Source organism: Cetorhinus maximus, chromosome 7 (assembly GCF_964194155.1).
Source record: "Cetorhinus maximus chromosome 7, sCetMax3.hap1.1, whole genome shotgun sequence".
Classification (NCBI taxonomy): domain Eukaryota; kingdom Metazoa; phylum Chordata; class Chondrichthyes; order Lamniformes; family Cetorhinidae; genus Cetorhinus; species Cetorhinus maximus.
The window spans coordinates 53,954,059-53,969,322 of record NC_135885.1 but is presented as its reverse complement, the minus strand read 5'-3'; the positions used below and the strand labels follow the sequence as shown (position 1 = coordinate 53,969,322).

Here is a 15,264-nt window from a genome sequence, read left to right as displayed (position 1 = left end):
TTAATCCTTAAAGGGAAGCACTTACACCCTTAAATCATAATTGTCTGACCAATTTGATTGAATTTTTCAAAGAGGTGGCTAGGTGTGTAGATGAGGGCAATGCATTTGACGTAGTCTACTTGGACTTCAGCAAGGCTTTTGATAAGGTCCCGCATGGGAAATTGATAACGAAGATAAGAGCCCTTGGGATCCAAGGTAATTTGGCAAATTGGATCCAGAATTGGCTGAGTGGCAGGAAGCAGAGGGTGATGGTTGAGGGGTGTTTTTGTGACTGGATGCCTGTGTCCAGTGGGGTTCCACAGGGATCGGTGTTGGGTCCCTTGATGTTTGTGGTATATATAAACAATTTAGACTTGAATGTAGGAGGGGTGATCAGTAAGTTCGCAGAAGACACGAAAATTGGTGGGGGGGGCGTAAATAGTGGGGATGATAGCCTTAGATTACAGGGGGATATAGACGGGCTGGTCAGGTGGGCTGCTCAGCGGCAAATGGAATTTAATCCAGATAAGTGTGAGGTGATGCACTTGGGCAGGACAAACAAGGCACCGGAATATATGATGAATAGCAGGACCCTGGGAATACGAGGATCAGAGGGACCTTGGTGTGCATGTCCACCAGTCCCTTAAGGTAGTGGGACAGGTAGATAAGGTGGTTAAGAAGGAATATGGGATACTTGCTTTTATTAGCCGAAGCATAGAATATAAGGGCAGGGAGGTTATGCGGGAACTGTATAAAACACTGGTTAGGCCACAGTTAGAGTATTGCGTGCAGTTCTGGAATCCGCATTATAGGAAGGATGTGATCGCACTAGAGAGAGTGCAAAGGAGATTTACCAGGATGTTGCCTGGGCTGCAGAGTTTTATTTATGAGGAGAGATTGGATAGACTGGGGTTATTTTCCCTGGAGCAGAGGAGATTGAGGGGGGACATGATTGAGGTGTATAAAATGATGGAGGGGCATAGATAGGGTAGACAGGAATGAACTTTTCCCCTTGGTGGAGGGATCAATAACCAGGGGGCATAGATTTAAGGTAAGGGGCAGGAGGTTTAGAGGGGATGTGAGGAAAAACTTTTTCACCCAGAGGGTGGTGGGAATCTGGAACTCACTGCCTGAAAGGGTGGTAGAGGCAGAAACCCTCTTAACATTTTAAGTATTTGGATGTGCACTTGCAATGCCATAGCATACAAGGCTATGGGCCTAGTGCTGGAAAATGGGATTGGAATAGTTAGGACTTGAAACGTTAACTGTGTTCCTCTCCGCAGATGCTGTCAGACCTGCAGAGTTTTTCCAGGTATTTTTATTTTTGTTTTGGATTTCCAGCATCCGCAGTTTTTTGCTTTTATCTTGGAATAGTCAGGTACTTGTTTGACCGGTGCAGACTTGATCGGCCTTTTTCTGTGCTGTAGACCTCTATGACTCTATAAAGGGGCAAAACAATGCATTTCAAATTCTTTAAAAAAATCAAATTATAATAATGTTCTTTTTATCAGTTTGTCCTTTGGTCCACACCTGCTCCTATTTCTTATGATACCAGCAACGTAGTTTTCAGTATCAGTATTTCTAAATCTATTGACAGTTTGATGGGAGCCACCACTGAGCTCGCACTTCTTCCTTGCATTGTGACGCGCAAAGCGCGCGTGACGAGAAAGAGTCGCTACCAAGCACGCGCTTGCTCCCTGCAATGTGACGCTCTGGGAGCGCGCGGGATTAGCATCCACCGCTGATCTCGCGCTTCCTCCCTTCATTGTGACTCTCTGGGAGCGCGCGGGAGGAGCATCCACCGCTGATCTCGCGCTTCCTCCCTTCATTGTGACGCTCTGGGAGCGCGCGGGAGGAGCAGCCACCGCTGATCTCGCGCTTCCTCCCTTCATTGTGACGCTCTGGGAGCGCGCGGGAGGAGCAGCCACCGCTGAGCTCGCGCTTCCTCTTGGTATTGTGACGCTGGGAGCGCGCGGGAGGAGGAGCCGCTGCTGTGCTCGCGCTTCTTCTCTGCATTGTGACGTGGGAGGAGCAGCCACCGCTGAGCTTGCGTTTCCTCCTTACATTGTGATGCTGGGAGTGCGGGAGGAGGAAGAGCCGCTTCTTCACTGCATTGTGACACGGGGAGCACGCGGGAGGAGCCGCTTCTTCACTGCATTGTGACACGGGGAGCGCGCGGGAGGAGCCGCTTCTTCACTGCATTGTGACACGGGGAGCGCGCGGGAGGAGCCGCTGAGCTCGCGCTTTTTCACTGCAATGTGACGCTGGAAGCGCGCGAGAGGAGTAGCTGCTGAGCTAGCGCTTCCTCACTATTGTCTCCATATTACACGCTGGGAGTGCGCGGGTACAGCCGCTGATGATGGGCGACGGGTGAGGCCGCCGACAGTTACCGTCCTCTCCCCGCTGTCAGGCGACACCATGTGGCTCGTCGTGACCCTATTGTCGGTGCTGTCGTTCGCCTTTTTCGACTTGTGGTATTTCATACGCGGGGCTCTGGTATTCCTGGTCACTTCATTCGAGATCCCAGTGAAGGATATCCTGAAGGAGCAAACGGTTCGCGGTAAGGACAGGAAAGCCTCACCCGAGGCGCCGGCTCATTGCACCGGGAGACGGCTGAAGCTCGAGCCTGAGCCTCAGCCTCAGCCTCGCCGTCATTAGTTTAAACCGCCGGAAAGCCGCTGTCAGAGCTGGGCCAGCTGATCTGAGCAGGGCTTGGCGTTGGCGGCGGCTGCAGGTGGTCTGGTGACTCAGTGCCCCCCGCTCTCCTTATCTCCCCAGCCTTACCGAGGCCAATGAGTTGCTTATCTTTCACGGAATGAGGTGGTGGCCAGTGAGAGTCCAGGCCAAGGGCAGCAGTAATGGTGGCGTTAGCAACCCACAGTACAATGCGCCTGAAACCGGCCTATCTTCGGCTATTCGAGCTGGAGGCAGAACCTCCCAAAGGAAACTGGTCAACAAGTAGGGCATAACCAGCATCAATTTCTGCTGAGGAAAACATAAAACAGTATCATAAATGATTATAAAACAGGTGGTGGTCATTCGGCCCACTGCGACCATGCCAGCTCTCTGCTAGAGCAAGTCACCTAGTGCCACTTCGCTGCCATTTCCCTGAGACCACAATTTTTTCTTCAGATTATTATCTAATTTTTCTTCAATGCCTCGATTGAATCTGCATCCCAGGCAAAATATTCCAGATCCTAACCACTCACTGCATAAAATGATTTTCCTTATGTTGCCATTGCTTCTTTTGCTAATCACTTTAAATTGGTGTCCTCTGTTCTCAGCCCTTCTGCCAATGGGAACAGCTTTTCCCTTTCCACTCTGTCCAAACCTTAACGATTTTGAATACACCTCAAATCTCCTCTTAATCTTCTCTCCTTCAAGAACAGTCCCAGCTTTTGCAATCTATCAGGTGGCTGAAGTTCCTCATTGCTGAATTAGTATTTAAAGTATTACATGGCCTGCAACAAATATGCATTCCTCTAAGACACAAAAACAGGAAAGGTGAGTCAACTGTGGCTAACAAAATAAAGATTGCATTAGATCAAAGGAAATGGCTTGTAAGATTGCCAGAAATAGTGGTAACCCCAAGAATCAGAATCCAGCAAATGATAACCAAGAAACTGATAAAGGGAAAAGAGAATATGAATGCAGCTAGTGGGTAACGTAAAGGTGGACTGTAAAAGCTTCTTTTGGTATGTGAAAGGAACAGATTAGCAAGGACAAATGTATGTGGATGTACCTACACCACATGGACTGCAGTAATTCAAGAAGGCAGTTTACCACCACCTTCTCAAGGGCAAATGGGATGGGCAATAAATGTTGGCCCAGCCAGCGAAGCCCACATCCATGAATGAATAAAAGAAACGTTTATTACGGGTAGAGACAGGAGAATTTATATTGGGGAATAGGGAAATTGCAGAGAAGCTAAACAATTACTGTGTGTCTGCCTTCATGGAGGAAGATGCAAAAAAAATCTCCCAGAAATACTAGGGAACCAAGGGACTTGTGAAAATGAGGAACTAAAAGAAATTGTTAATAAAGAGGTAGTACTTGAAAAAGTAATAGGATTGAAGGTTGATAAACCCCCTGAACCAGATGAGCTACATCCCAGAGTATTGAAGGAGGTGTGAAACAAAAACAGAAAATGCTGGAAAAACTCAGCAGGTCTAACAGCATCTTTGGAGAGAAAAAAACAGAGTTAACGTTTCGAGTCTATATGACGCTTCAGAGCTAAAGAGAAGTAAAAATGTGATGAAGTTTATACTGTTTAAGGGGGGGTGGAGCAGGTGAAGCTGGATAGAAGGCCAGCGATAGGTGGAGGCAAAGGAGAGATTGACAAAGATGTTATGAACAAAAGGACAAAGGGGTGTTAATGGTAGTGGTACTGGCTAAAGAAGGTGCTGATGGTGGCATTAAGGTAAGAAAGCAGAATGTGATAATAGCAGGACACGGGTAAGCACTCTGGAAAGAACAACATGAACAAGCGCCAGATGGCCCCTGGGATGGGGTGGGGTGGGGGGAGGGGACGGTGATGGGAAAAAAGATCGAAAATAGTTTGAAAGGTGGGGGATAAAACAATGAATAAAAATGAAAATAAAAATAAGTGGATAAAAATAAAAAATTAATATTGAAAAAAGGAGTCAAGAGGGAGGAGCGGGCTCATGGTCTGAAGTTGTTGAACTCAATGTTAAGTCCGGAAGGCTATGAAGTGCCTAATCGGAAGACGAGGTGCTGTTCCTCCAGTTTGCGTTGAGCTTCACTGGAACATTGCAGCAGGCCAAGGACAGACGTGGGCATGAGAGCAGGATGGTTTGTTGAAATGGCAAGCGACAGCAAGGCCTGGGTCATGCTTGCGGACAGACCAAAGGACTTCCGCAAAGCAGTCACCAATCTGCGTTTGGTGTTTCCAATGTAGAGGAGACTGCATTGGGAGCAGCGAATGCAGTAGACCAAATTGCTCTCATGCTCACATGTCCGTCCTTGGCCTGCTGCAATGTTCCAGTGAAGCCTAATGCAAACTGGAGGAACAACACCTCATCTTCCGATTAGGCACTTTACAGCTTTCCGGATTTAACATTGAGTTCAACAATTTCAGACCATGAACTCTCTCCTCCATCCTCACCCCTTTTTATCCCCTTTTTTCAATATTCATTTTTATTTTTTATCCACTTATTTTCATTTTTATATTTTTATTCATTGTTTTATACCCACCTTTCATCCTATTTTCAATGTTTTTTCCCACCACGGACCCCCCACCCCCAAGGGCCATCTGTCACTTGTTCATATTGTTCTTTCCAGAGTGCTTACCCTTGTCCTGCTATGATCACATTCTGCTTTCTTACCTTAATGCCACCATCAGCACCTCCTTTAGCCAGTACCACTACCATTAACACCCCTTTGTCCTTTTGTTCATGACATCTTTGTCAATCTCTCCTTTACCTCCACCTATCACTGGCCTTCTATCCAGCCTCACCTGCTCCACCCCCCTTGAACAGTAAGTATAAATTTGATCACATTTTTACTTCTCTTTAACTCTGAAGAAGAGTCATACGGACTCGAAACGTTAACTTTTTTTCTCTGCACAGATGCTGTCAACTTTTTTCTCTTCACAGATGCTGTTAGACCTGCTGAGATTTTCCAGCATTTTCTATTTTTGTTTCAGATTTCCAGCATCCAGAGTTCTTGCTTTTATTAAAGGAGGTGGCTATAGAGATAATGAATGCATTGGTAGTTAACTTTCAAAATTCTATAGCTTCTGGAAAGGTTCTTGCAGACTGGAAAGTAGCAGATGTAACCCCATTATTTAAGAAGGGAGGAAGAGAGAAAACTGAGAACTATAGATGCAAACAAAAAGCTAAAAGCTACTGCGGATGCTGGAAATCCAAAACAAAAACAGAATTACCTGGAAAAACTCAGCAGGTCTGGCAGCATCGGTGGAGAAGAAATCAGTTAATGTTTCGAGTCTTCACGACCCTTCGGCAGAACTGAAGCATAGTTAGGAGAAAGGTGAAATATAGCTGGTTTAAGGTGGGGGGGGGGGGGGGGCGGGGGGAGAGAGAAGTTGAGGGTGTGGTGATTGTGGAGATAAGCAAGCAGTGATAGGAGCAGATAATCAAAAGATGTCACAGACAAAAGGATCAAAGAGGTGTTGAAGGTGGTGATATTTGTCTAAGAAAAGTGCTAATTAAGAATGGAAGACAGGACACTCAAGGTACAGCTCTAGTGGGGTTGGGGTGGAAGGACTAACAAAGTTTTAGTTTTAGATTTAAAAATAATGGAAATAGGTGGGAAAAGAAGAATCTATATAAATTATTGAAAAAAAAGGGAGGGGGGAGAAACGGGGTGGGGATGAGGGGAGGGGGAGTTTAAGATCTAAAGTTGTTGAATTCAATATTCAGCCCGGAAGGCTGTAAAGTGCCTAGTCGGAAGATGAGGTGCTGTTCCTCCAGTTTGCGTTGGGCTTCACTGGAACAATGCAGCAAGCCAAGGACAGACATGTGGGCAAGAGAACAGGGTGGAGTGTTAAAATGGCAAGCGACAGGGAGGTTTGGGTCTTTCTTGCGGACAGACCGCAGGTGTTCTGCAAAGCGGTCGCCCAGTTTGCGTTTGGTCTCTCCAATGTAGAGGAGACCGCATTGGGAGCAACGAATGCAGTAGACTAAGTTAGGGGAAATGCAAGTGAAATGCTGCTTCACTTGAAAGGAGTGTTTGGGCCCTTGAGATGCGTTAGTTTGACATTAGTAGGGAAAATATTCGAAGCTATTATAAAGGATGAGAGAACAGGACACCTAGAAACTAATGGCAGGATTGGGCAGAGTCATCATGGATTTATGAAAGGGAAATCATATTTGACAAACCTGTTGGAGTTTTTTGTGGATGTTACTTGTAGCAGAGATGAAGGAGAAGCAGTGGATGTGGTGTATGTGGATTTTCAGAAGGCTTTTGATAAGGTTCCACACAGGAGGTTTTGTAAACAAAATTAGAGCACATGGGATTGGGGGTAATATACTGGCGTGGATTGAGAATTGATTAACAGACAAAACAGAGTAGGAATAAATGGGAGTAGGAATCCTTATTCTCAGGATGATAGGATGTTACTAGTGTCAAACCTCAAGGATCAGGGCCAAAGCTGTTCACAATCTATATACATAATTTGGATGTGTGGACCATATATAATATTTCCAAATTTGCCAATAAGAGAAAACGGGCCGGGAATGTGAGTTGTGAGGAGGATGCAAGGAGGCTTCAAGGAGATTTTGACAGGCTAAGTGAGCGGGCAAGAGTATGGTAGATGGAATATAATGTGAATAAGTGTGGAGTTATCCACTTTAGTAGAAAAAACAGGAGGGCAGAATATTTCTTAAATGATGAGAGGTTGGGAAGCGTTAATGTCCACAGGGACCTGGTTGTCCTTGTTTATGAGCCATTAAAAGCTATCATGCAGATGCAGCAGGCAATTAGGGAGGCAAATGGTATGTTGGCCTTCATCGCGAGGGGATTTAAATACAGGAGTAAAGATGTCTTGCTGCAATTGTATATAGCCTTGGTGAGACCGCACCTGGAGTATTGTGTACAGTTTGGTTGCCAGTAACCTTGTACTCATACGCAGCAAACCAGGAAGTTTAAAAAAACTTAATATTCTTCACTTTTAATTTAAATTTTAGAAGCAAAATAAATGAGTATGGTTGGATTAAGAGAGAAGCTAAAATAAAGCAGTCCGTGTCCATACGTGGCAACATTCAGTCTTGGGCTGATAAGTGACAAGTAACATACAAGTGCCAGGCAATGACCATCTCCGACAAGAGAGAATCTAACCATCGCCCCTTGACAATTCAATGGTATTACCATTGCTGAATTCCCTGAGTAACTCTCTTCCTGACTCCCCAAAGCTTGTCCACCATCTACAAGGCAATAAGTCAGGAGTGAGATGGAATACTCTCCACTTGCCTGGATGAGTGCAACTCCAACAACACTCAAGAAGCTCGATAACATCCAGGACAAAGCAGTACACTTGATTGACCCCCATCCACCACTGATGCATGGTGGCAGCACACTATACCATATACAATATACACTGCAGCTCCTCCACCTTGAAGGATAAGGGCAGTAGATTCCTCGGAACATCAACACCCTCAAGCCACCATTCAAGACACACACTGTCCTAATTTGGAACTATATTTTCATTGTCGCTTGGTCAAAATCCTAGAAATCCCTTCCTAACAGCACTGCGGGTATACCTACACCACATGGACTGCAGCAGTTCAAGAAAGCAGCTTACCACTGCCTTCGCAAGAGCAGCTAGGGATAGGCAATAAATGCTGGCCTTGCCAGCGATGCCCACACCCTGTGAAATAATTTTTAAAAAGGGTACACAAACTTTGGAAAAAAATATTTTTATTTAAAGTATTTGGATTTTTCATCATAATGGAGAAATTAGATGTTCCACAAATTACCTTTTCAAGGCTAGAGAAGTTGTTCAATAATTATGAATTTAATACACACTTTAAAAACCCAGTTACACCTCTTTCAACAAGGTATAACATTTTCAAAGGTTTTTGCAGCAAGACTAACAGCGTAAGGGTGGATTGGCTTCTGGGGGTGTCTCAACAGTGCACAAACTGGAGAAATATAGAATCCCTATCAGCAACTTCTGGATTGCGTGTTAGTGGACTCCAGAAATTGCTGCCAGTAATCCTACTCTTCTCTAGAGGATGTATTGTTGAAGTTCCCGCAGACAAGATTCCCACGTTTGTAATATTAGTCTCGTTGCAAAAACTCTTGAAATAAGGCATAATGCTCAAGGTCACAATCACTCCACCATTTGTGGCTGTGCCTTCAGTTGCCTAGGCCCTAACCTCTGGAATATCCTCCTTAGACTCCTCTACCTTGCTTTTTTCCCTTTAAGACATGCCTTAAGGCCTACCTCTTTGACCAAGCTTTTGGTCATCTGGCCTAATATTTCCTTATGTGGCTCGGTGTCATATTTTGTTTTATAATGCTCCTGTGAAGCACCTTGGGGCATTTTTTTGCATTAAAGGTGTTTTATAAAGATAAGTTGTTGTTGAAGAGACAATTGTCAGGTGAGCCATTTTGAGTATTGTAAGGAAAACATGGTTTTTAAGGAAAATTTAAAACCATTTAACATCAATGCTGCTGTAAATAACAGTTCCTGCTAATGCTTTTCTATTTTTGCCTAAATAAATTGCCTATGGGGACAACATGTATTTTAGTGTCTTCCCAGTTTTATAAAAGCAACTTAAAAATGGTATCGTAACTTACAAAAGATGGCAACTTTGAATGATTTTGAACTTTCTAACCATTGGCGCCAGGGTCACTTCATGCTGCAGTTGATGTCTCCTCCATATAGCTTCTTTCATCCTAATAAATTGCCTGCGCAGACAAATTGTGTTTTGGATTTTAGCTGGCTTTATACAAAATAAGCAAACTGTAATCAATAGGAAAGTCAATTAGGATTTTCAAAATACATGGCAATGTTGCATATCTGGATGGCAGAGGAAGGTCTTAAGAGCCTGTCACACAATGTTAGGGGGTGTCCCATCTAAGTTAATGGATCCTATAACATTCTGCTCACAGCATTTCTTGCAGGTGTACTAACCATTAGAATTTTGAGACCACTTATTGTTTCAACAAGAGTGAAAATTCTTAGAGTTGTAATTTTCACATTGCCTTTTTGATAGATATTTTAGTTATTTATTTGGATTGACACAGATCATTTTCTAACTGCATCATGTTCATTCTACTACCTGTATTCTAGGTATTGTGCTCATGCAAGACATCGACTTCCTGGGCCACATGAATAATTCTCGATACCTGCGGGAGTGTGACTTTGCCAGGTATTTATCATTTATGCTAAATTAAAATGGATTGTGTTAGATATGGGTATTTAAGACACCAATAATTCCAAAAGATACATAACTGTCAGTGGGCAAGGAAGAAGAATCTAAGAAAACCCTTTTATTGTTGAATGACTGCACATTGAAGTTAGGGAATAGATACAGAATTCTGTTTCAGGGATGATATTTGTGTTGGTTTGATGAATGTGTATGTAGAAAATATTTTGCCACCTGAGATCAATTACACAACCTTTCTGCCAGTTAGCAAGGTCTTAATAAAACTGTTAACTATTTCCCGAAATAAGATCTCAGTAGAGTTGGCATTGGGTTCAGCCTATGTAAGTGACAATTTCTTCTGACATTGCTTAATTTCTAATTCTAGGAAAAACTTAGTTTAGAAACTTAGTTTAATTATTGAAATTAATTAAATTTAAATTATCCTCTGCTTGCTGGCTATAAAGGTCATATATGGAATGAATTTGGACAGTCGTCCCTGTTTTGAATGTATATAATCCATCAGCACAAAACTGCTCATAATTTGGCACTGATTGGTAAGCTCACTTCATGATGGGAAATGGAAAATGTCACAGGAGTATTCTTCACAGGTAATGGCTGAGGCATATTACTGGGACATTGTAGAGGAAGAATTACTCAAATGTAACCATGATATATATGATCTTGGGGTGCTCGATGTTAACACTGACTGCTTGAATTGTAAAGTCTACCACAGCCTGCATCCTGATTGCAACACTTGCTTTATGAAAGGCATGATTAATAATAGCCTAATAGCTCTCTGCAAAAAAAAACTTCCTGATTATAATTTTACTACACTTTATTTTGGTTCGTTTATAGTAATGATTGCCTTTCATTTTAAATTCTATAAAATAGTGACTAGTCTTCAAAGACAGTGTTATAGGGTATGTCCTGATTGAACATGCTGTTATGTGTGAAAGCCTTAATACTCATGTGAAACATGTTTTAAATAAAATGTGCTTTTTACTTGCCTTTAATTGTTAGCCTTCCACTCTTACAGATAATGGACTAATGAATCGTTTTTACAATATATTGTGTTTGGCGAGACTGATTTTATAATTGGTCTTTTAATTGCTTCTCTGTTTGAGTTCTGCCACCCGCAGTATTTAGCTGACTTTGTACAAAATAAGCAAACTGTAATCGGTTTATCAATAGGAAAGTCAATCAGGATTCTCAAAATACATGGTGATGTTGCATATCTGGATGGCAGAGGAAGATCTTTAGAGCCCATCACATAATGTTAGGATGTGTCCCACCTAAGTTAATGGACCCTGTAACATTCTGCTCACAACATTTCTTGTAGGTGTAATGACCATTAGAATTTTGAGACCACTCATTGTTCCAAAATATACATTTTGAAAACTCTTGGAGCTATAATTTTCATACTGTCTTTTTAATAGATTAGTAATTTATTTGGATTGACACAGATCCTTTTCTAACAGCAAAATGTGGCAAAATGTTTTCTGCATATACATTCATCATACCAGCTAAATTCTGAAACAGAATTCTGTATCTACTCCAACTTTGATGTGTAGTCATTCAACGATAAAAGGGTTTTCTTAGATTTTTCTTCCCTCGCCCACTGACAGCCTGATTAAGTAATCATTACTTAGTAATGAGTTCATTGGAATTAAAAGTCTAATAATGGCCATGAAACGATTGTCAATTATTGTAAAAACTCATCTAGCTTGCTAATGTCCTTTAGGGAAGGAAATCTCTTGTCGTTGCCTGGTCTGGCCTACATGTGACTCCAGACCCATAGCACTGCGGTTGACTCTTAAAAGCCTTCTGAAATGGCCTTGCAAGCCACTCAGTTGTATTAAACTGCTAAGAAGTCTAAAAGGAATGAAACCAATCGCACCATCCGGCATCAACCTAGGCACCGGAAATGACACCCGCAAGCTCAACCCTGTCAACCCTGCAAAGTCCTCCTTACTGACATCTGGGGCTAGTGCCAAAATTGGGAGAGCTGCCTCACAGACTAGTCAAGCACAGCCTGACATAGTCATACTCACGGAATTGTACCTTACAGATAATGTCCCAGACACCACCATCACCATCCCTGGGTATGTCCTGTCCCACCGGCAGGACAGACCCAGCAGAGGTGGCAGTACAGTGGTATACAGTTGGAAGGGAATTGCCTGAGAGTCCTCAATGTCGACTCCGGACCCCATGAATCCTCATGGCATAAGGTCAAACATGAGCAAGGAAACCTCCTGCTGATGACCATATACCACCCCGCCCCCCCCTCAACCAGCTGATGAATCAGTACTCCTCCATGTTGAACAGCACTTGGAGGAAACACTGAGGGTGGCAAGGGCACAGAATGTACTCTGGGTATAGGACTTCAATGTCCATCACCAAGAGTGGCTTGGTAGTATCACTTCAGACAGAGCTGGCTGAGTCCTAAAGGACATAGCTGCTGGCCTCAGCCTGTGGCAGGTGGTGAGGGAACCAACAAGAGGGAAAAACATACTTGATCTCTTTCTCACCAGCCTGCCTACTACAGATGCATCTGTTCATGACAGTATTGGTAGGAGTGGTCACCGCACAGTTCTTGTGGAGACAGTCATGTCATCATACTGTGGATACCCTTCATCGTGTTATGTGGCACTATCACTGTGCTAAATGGGATAGATTTTGAACAGACCTAGAAACTCAAGATGGCAACCATGAGGTGCTGGGGCCATCAGCAACAGCAAAATTGTACTCAGCCACAATCTGTAACCACATGGGCCGGCATAATCCCCACTCTACCATTACCATCAAGCCAGGAGATCAACCCTGATTCAATGAAGAGTGCAGGAGGGCATGCCAGGAGCAACACCAGGCAAACCTAAAAATGAGGTGTCAACCTGGTGAAGCTACAACACAGGACTATATGCGTGCCAAACAGCATAAGCAGCAAGTGATAGACAGAGCTAAGCGATTCCACAACCAACAAATTGGATCTGCACTGCAGTCCTGCCACATCCAGTCATGAATGATGGTGGACAATTAAACAACTCACTGGAGGAAGCGTCTCCACAAATATCCCCAACCTCAATGATGGAGGAGCCCAGCACATCAGTGCAAAAGATAATGCTGAAGCATTTGCAACAATATTCAGCCAGAAGTGCTGAGTGGATGATCCATCTTGGCCTCCTCTGGAGGTTCCCAGCTTCATAAATGCCAGTCTTCAGCCAATTCAATTCAGTCCACATGATCAAGAAATGGCTGAAGGCACTGGATACTGCAAAAGCTATGGGCCCTGACAATATTCTGGCAGTAGTACTGAAGACTTGTGCTCCAGAGCTTGCCAAGCCTCTAGCCAGGCTGTTCCAGAACAGCTACAATACTGGCACCTACTTGGCAGTGTGGAAAATTGCTCAGGTATGTCCTACACACAAAAAGCAGGACAAATCCAACTTGGCCAATTACCACCCATCAGTTTACCCCCGATCATCAGTAAAGTGATGCAAGGGATTATCATCAGTGCTATTAGGCGGCTCTTGCTTAGTAATAACCTGCTCACTGACATTCAGTTTGGGTTCCACCAGGACCACTCAACTCCTGATCTCATTACAGCCTTGGTTCAAACATGGACGAAAGAGCTGAACTCACGAGGTGAGGTGAACGCCATTAAAGCTGTATTTGATGTGTGTGGCATCAAGGATCCCTAGCAAAGTTGAAGTCAATGGGACTCTGGGAAAACTCTCCCATTGGTTGGAATCATACGTAGCAAGAAGGTTGTGGTTGTTGGATGTCAGTCATCTTAGTTCCAGGACATTTCTACAGGAGTTCCTCAGGCTAGTGTCCTAGGCCCAATCACCTTCAGCTGCTTCATCAATAACCTGCCTTCCATTGTAAGGCCAGAAGTGGGGATATTAACTGATGTTTGCACCATATTCAGCACCATTTGCAACTCCTCAGACACTGAAGCAGTCCATGTCCAAATGCAGCAAGACCTGGACAATATCCAGGGTTGGGCTGACAAGTGGCAAGTAACATTCATGCCATACAAGTGCCAGGCAATGAACATCTGCAACTAGAGAGTATCTAACCATCGCTCCTTGACATTCAATGGCATTACCATCCCCCAATCGTCCACTATCAACATCCTGGGGGTTACTATTGACCAAAACTAAACAGGACTAGCCATACAAATACTGTGGCTACAAGAGCAGGTCAGAGGCTCGGTATCCTGCGGTGAGTAACTCACCTTTTGACTCCCCAAAGCCTGTCCACCATCGACATGGCACAAGTCAGGCATGTGATGGAATACTCTCCACTTGCCTCGATGAGTGCAGCTCCAACAACACACAAGAAGATTGACACCACCCAGAACAAAGCAGCCCTCTTGATTAACATCCTATTTACAAACATTCACTCCCTCCATCACTGATGCACAGTGGCAGCAGTGTGTACCATCTACAAGATGCACTGCAGGAACTCACCAAGCCTCCTTAGACAGCACCTTCCAAACCCATGACCATTACCATCTAGAATGACAATGGCAGCTGATGCATGGAGACACCACCACCTGGAAGTTTCCATCCAAGCCACTCACCACCCTGACTTGGAAATATATCGCCGTTCCTTCACTGTTGCTGGGCCAAAATCCTGGAGCTCCTTCCATCACAGCACCGTGGGTATACCGACACCACAGGGACTGCAGCGGTTCAAGAAGGCAACTCACCACCACCTTCTCAAGTGCAAACAGGGATGGGCAATAAACACTGGCCTAGCCAGTGACGCCCACCATCCTGTGAATTAATTTTTTTTTAATTATATTAAAGATGATATGTGTTGCAAATAAATGTCACGTTTCAATTGGTGAACTTGATATTTTGTATTTTGCTTGGTTATTGCAATTAAATGGCTAGAGGAGATGCCCATATGTTTTCTTGATATTTTCCTCTTCCCTTTGTTTACTGTACAGTGCATCTGTATCGCTAGCATGAAATATCTGGCTTGTAGTGAAAAGTGTGTCTAATTTCTTTTATTTTTGTATTATTTTAGCTTGTGTAGACTAAACCACAGATATTTTAAAGCCAAATTAGGAAATGTGTTGTCTTGAAGCTTTTTTGCAGTGTTCAGCATCATGTTGGAAGGAAGCCAGTTAAGGCCTGCAATTTCTTACATGATAAACTCCTAATCGTAGCTGCAGCATGCAGTAGATGCAAATTAACTGTTTCCCTATGGGGAGAAAGGGAAAATCAACTGATGTTAATTTTGTGTTGGAGATCAAGGATTGTGCCCACACTCATGACTAAGAAATGGAAATAGATGGAAAAAAATACATTCAAAATAGTGAAAAAGAATGAGAAGGAAGAAAAATACATATAATTCTGAGCTGTGAGCTTTCAACAGGGAGTAGCAGGTTTCAGTTGCATTAGGTGCAAAGACAGGAGAA

The 15,264-nt window shown here is 43.7% G+C and overlaps 1 protein-coding gene across 1 annotated transcript in view; it reads left to right on the top strand.

The window, feature by feature from the left end:
- The first annotated feature begins 2,043 nt into the window (after window positions 1–2,043).
- Window positions 2,044–15,264, top strand: part of LOC144682801 (protein THEM6-like) — a 45,807-nt gene continuing 32,586 nt past the window's right edge. Inside the window, exons 1-2 of the mRNA XM_078545520.1 lie at window positions 2,044–2,539; window positions 9,758–9,836. Coding sequence (XP_078401646.1) covers window positions 2,398–2,539; window positions 9,758–9,836 — 221 coding nt within the window. The 5' untranslated portion in view covers window positions 2,044–2,397. The remainder of the gene's footprint in view (window positions 2,540–9,757; window positions 9,837–15,264) is intronic.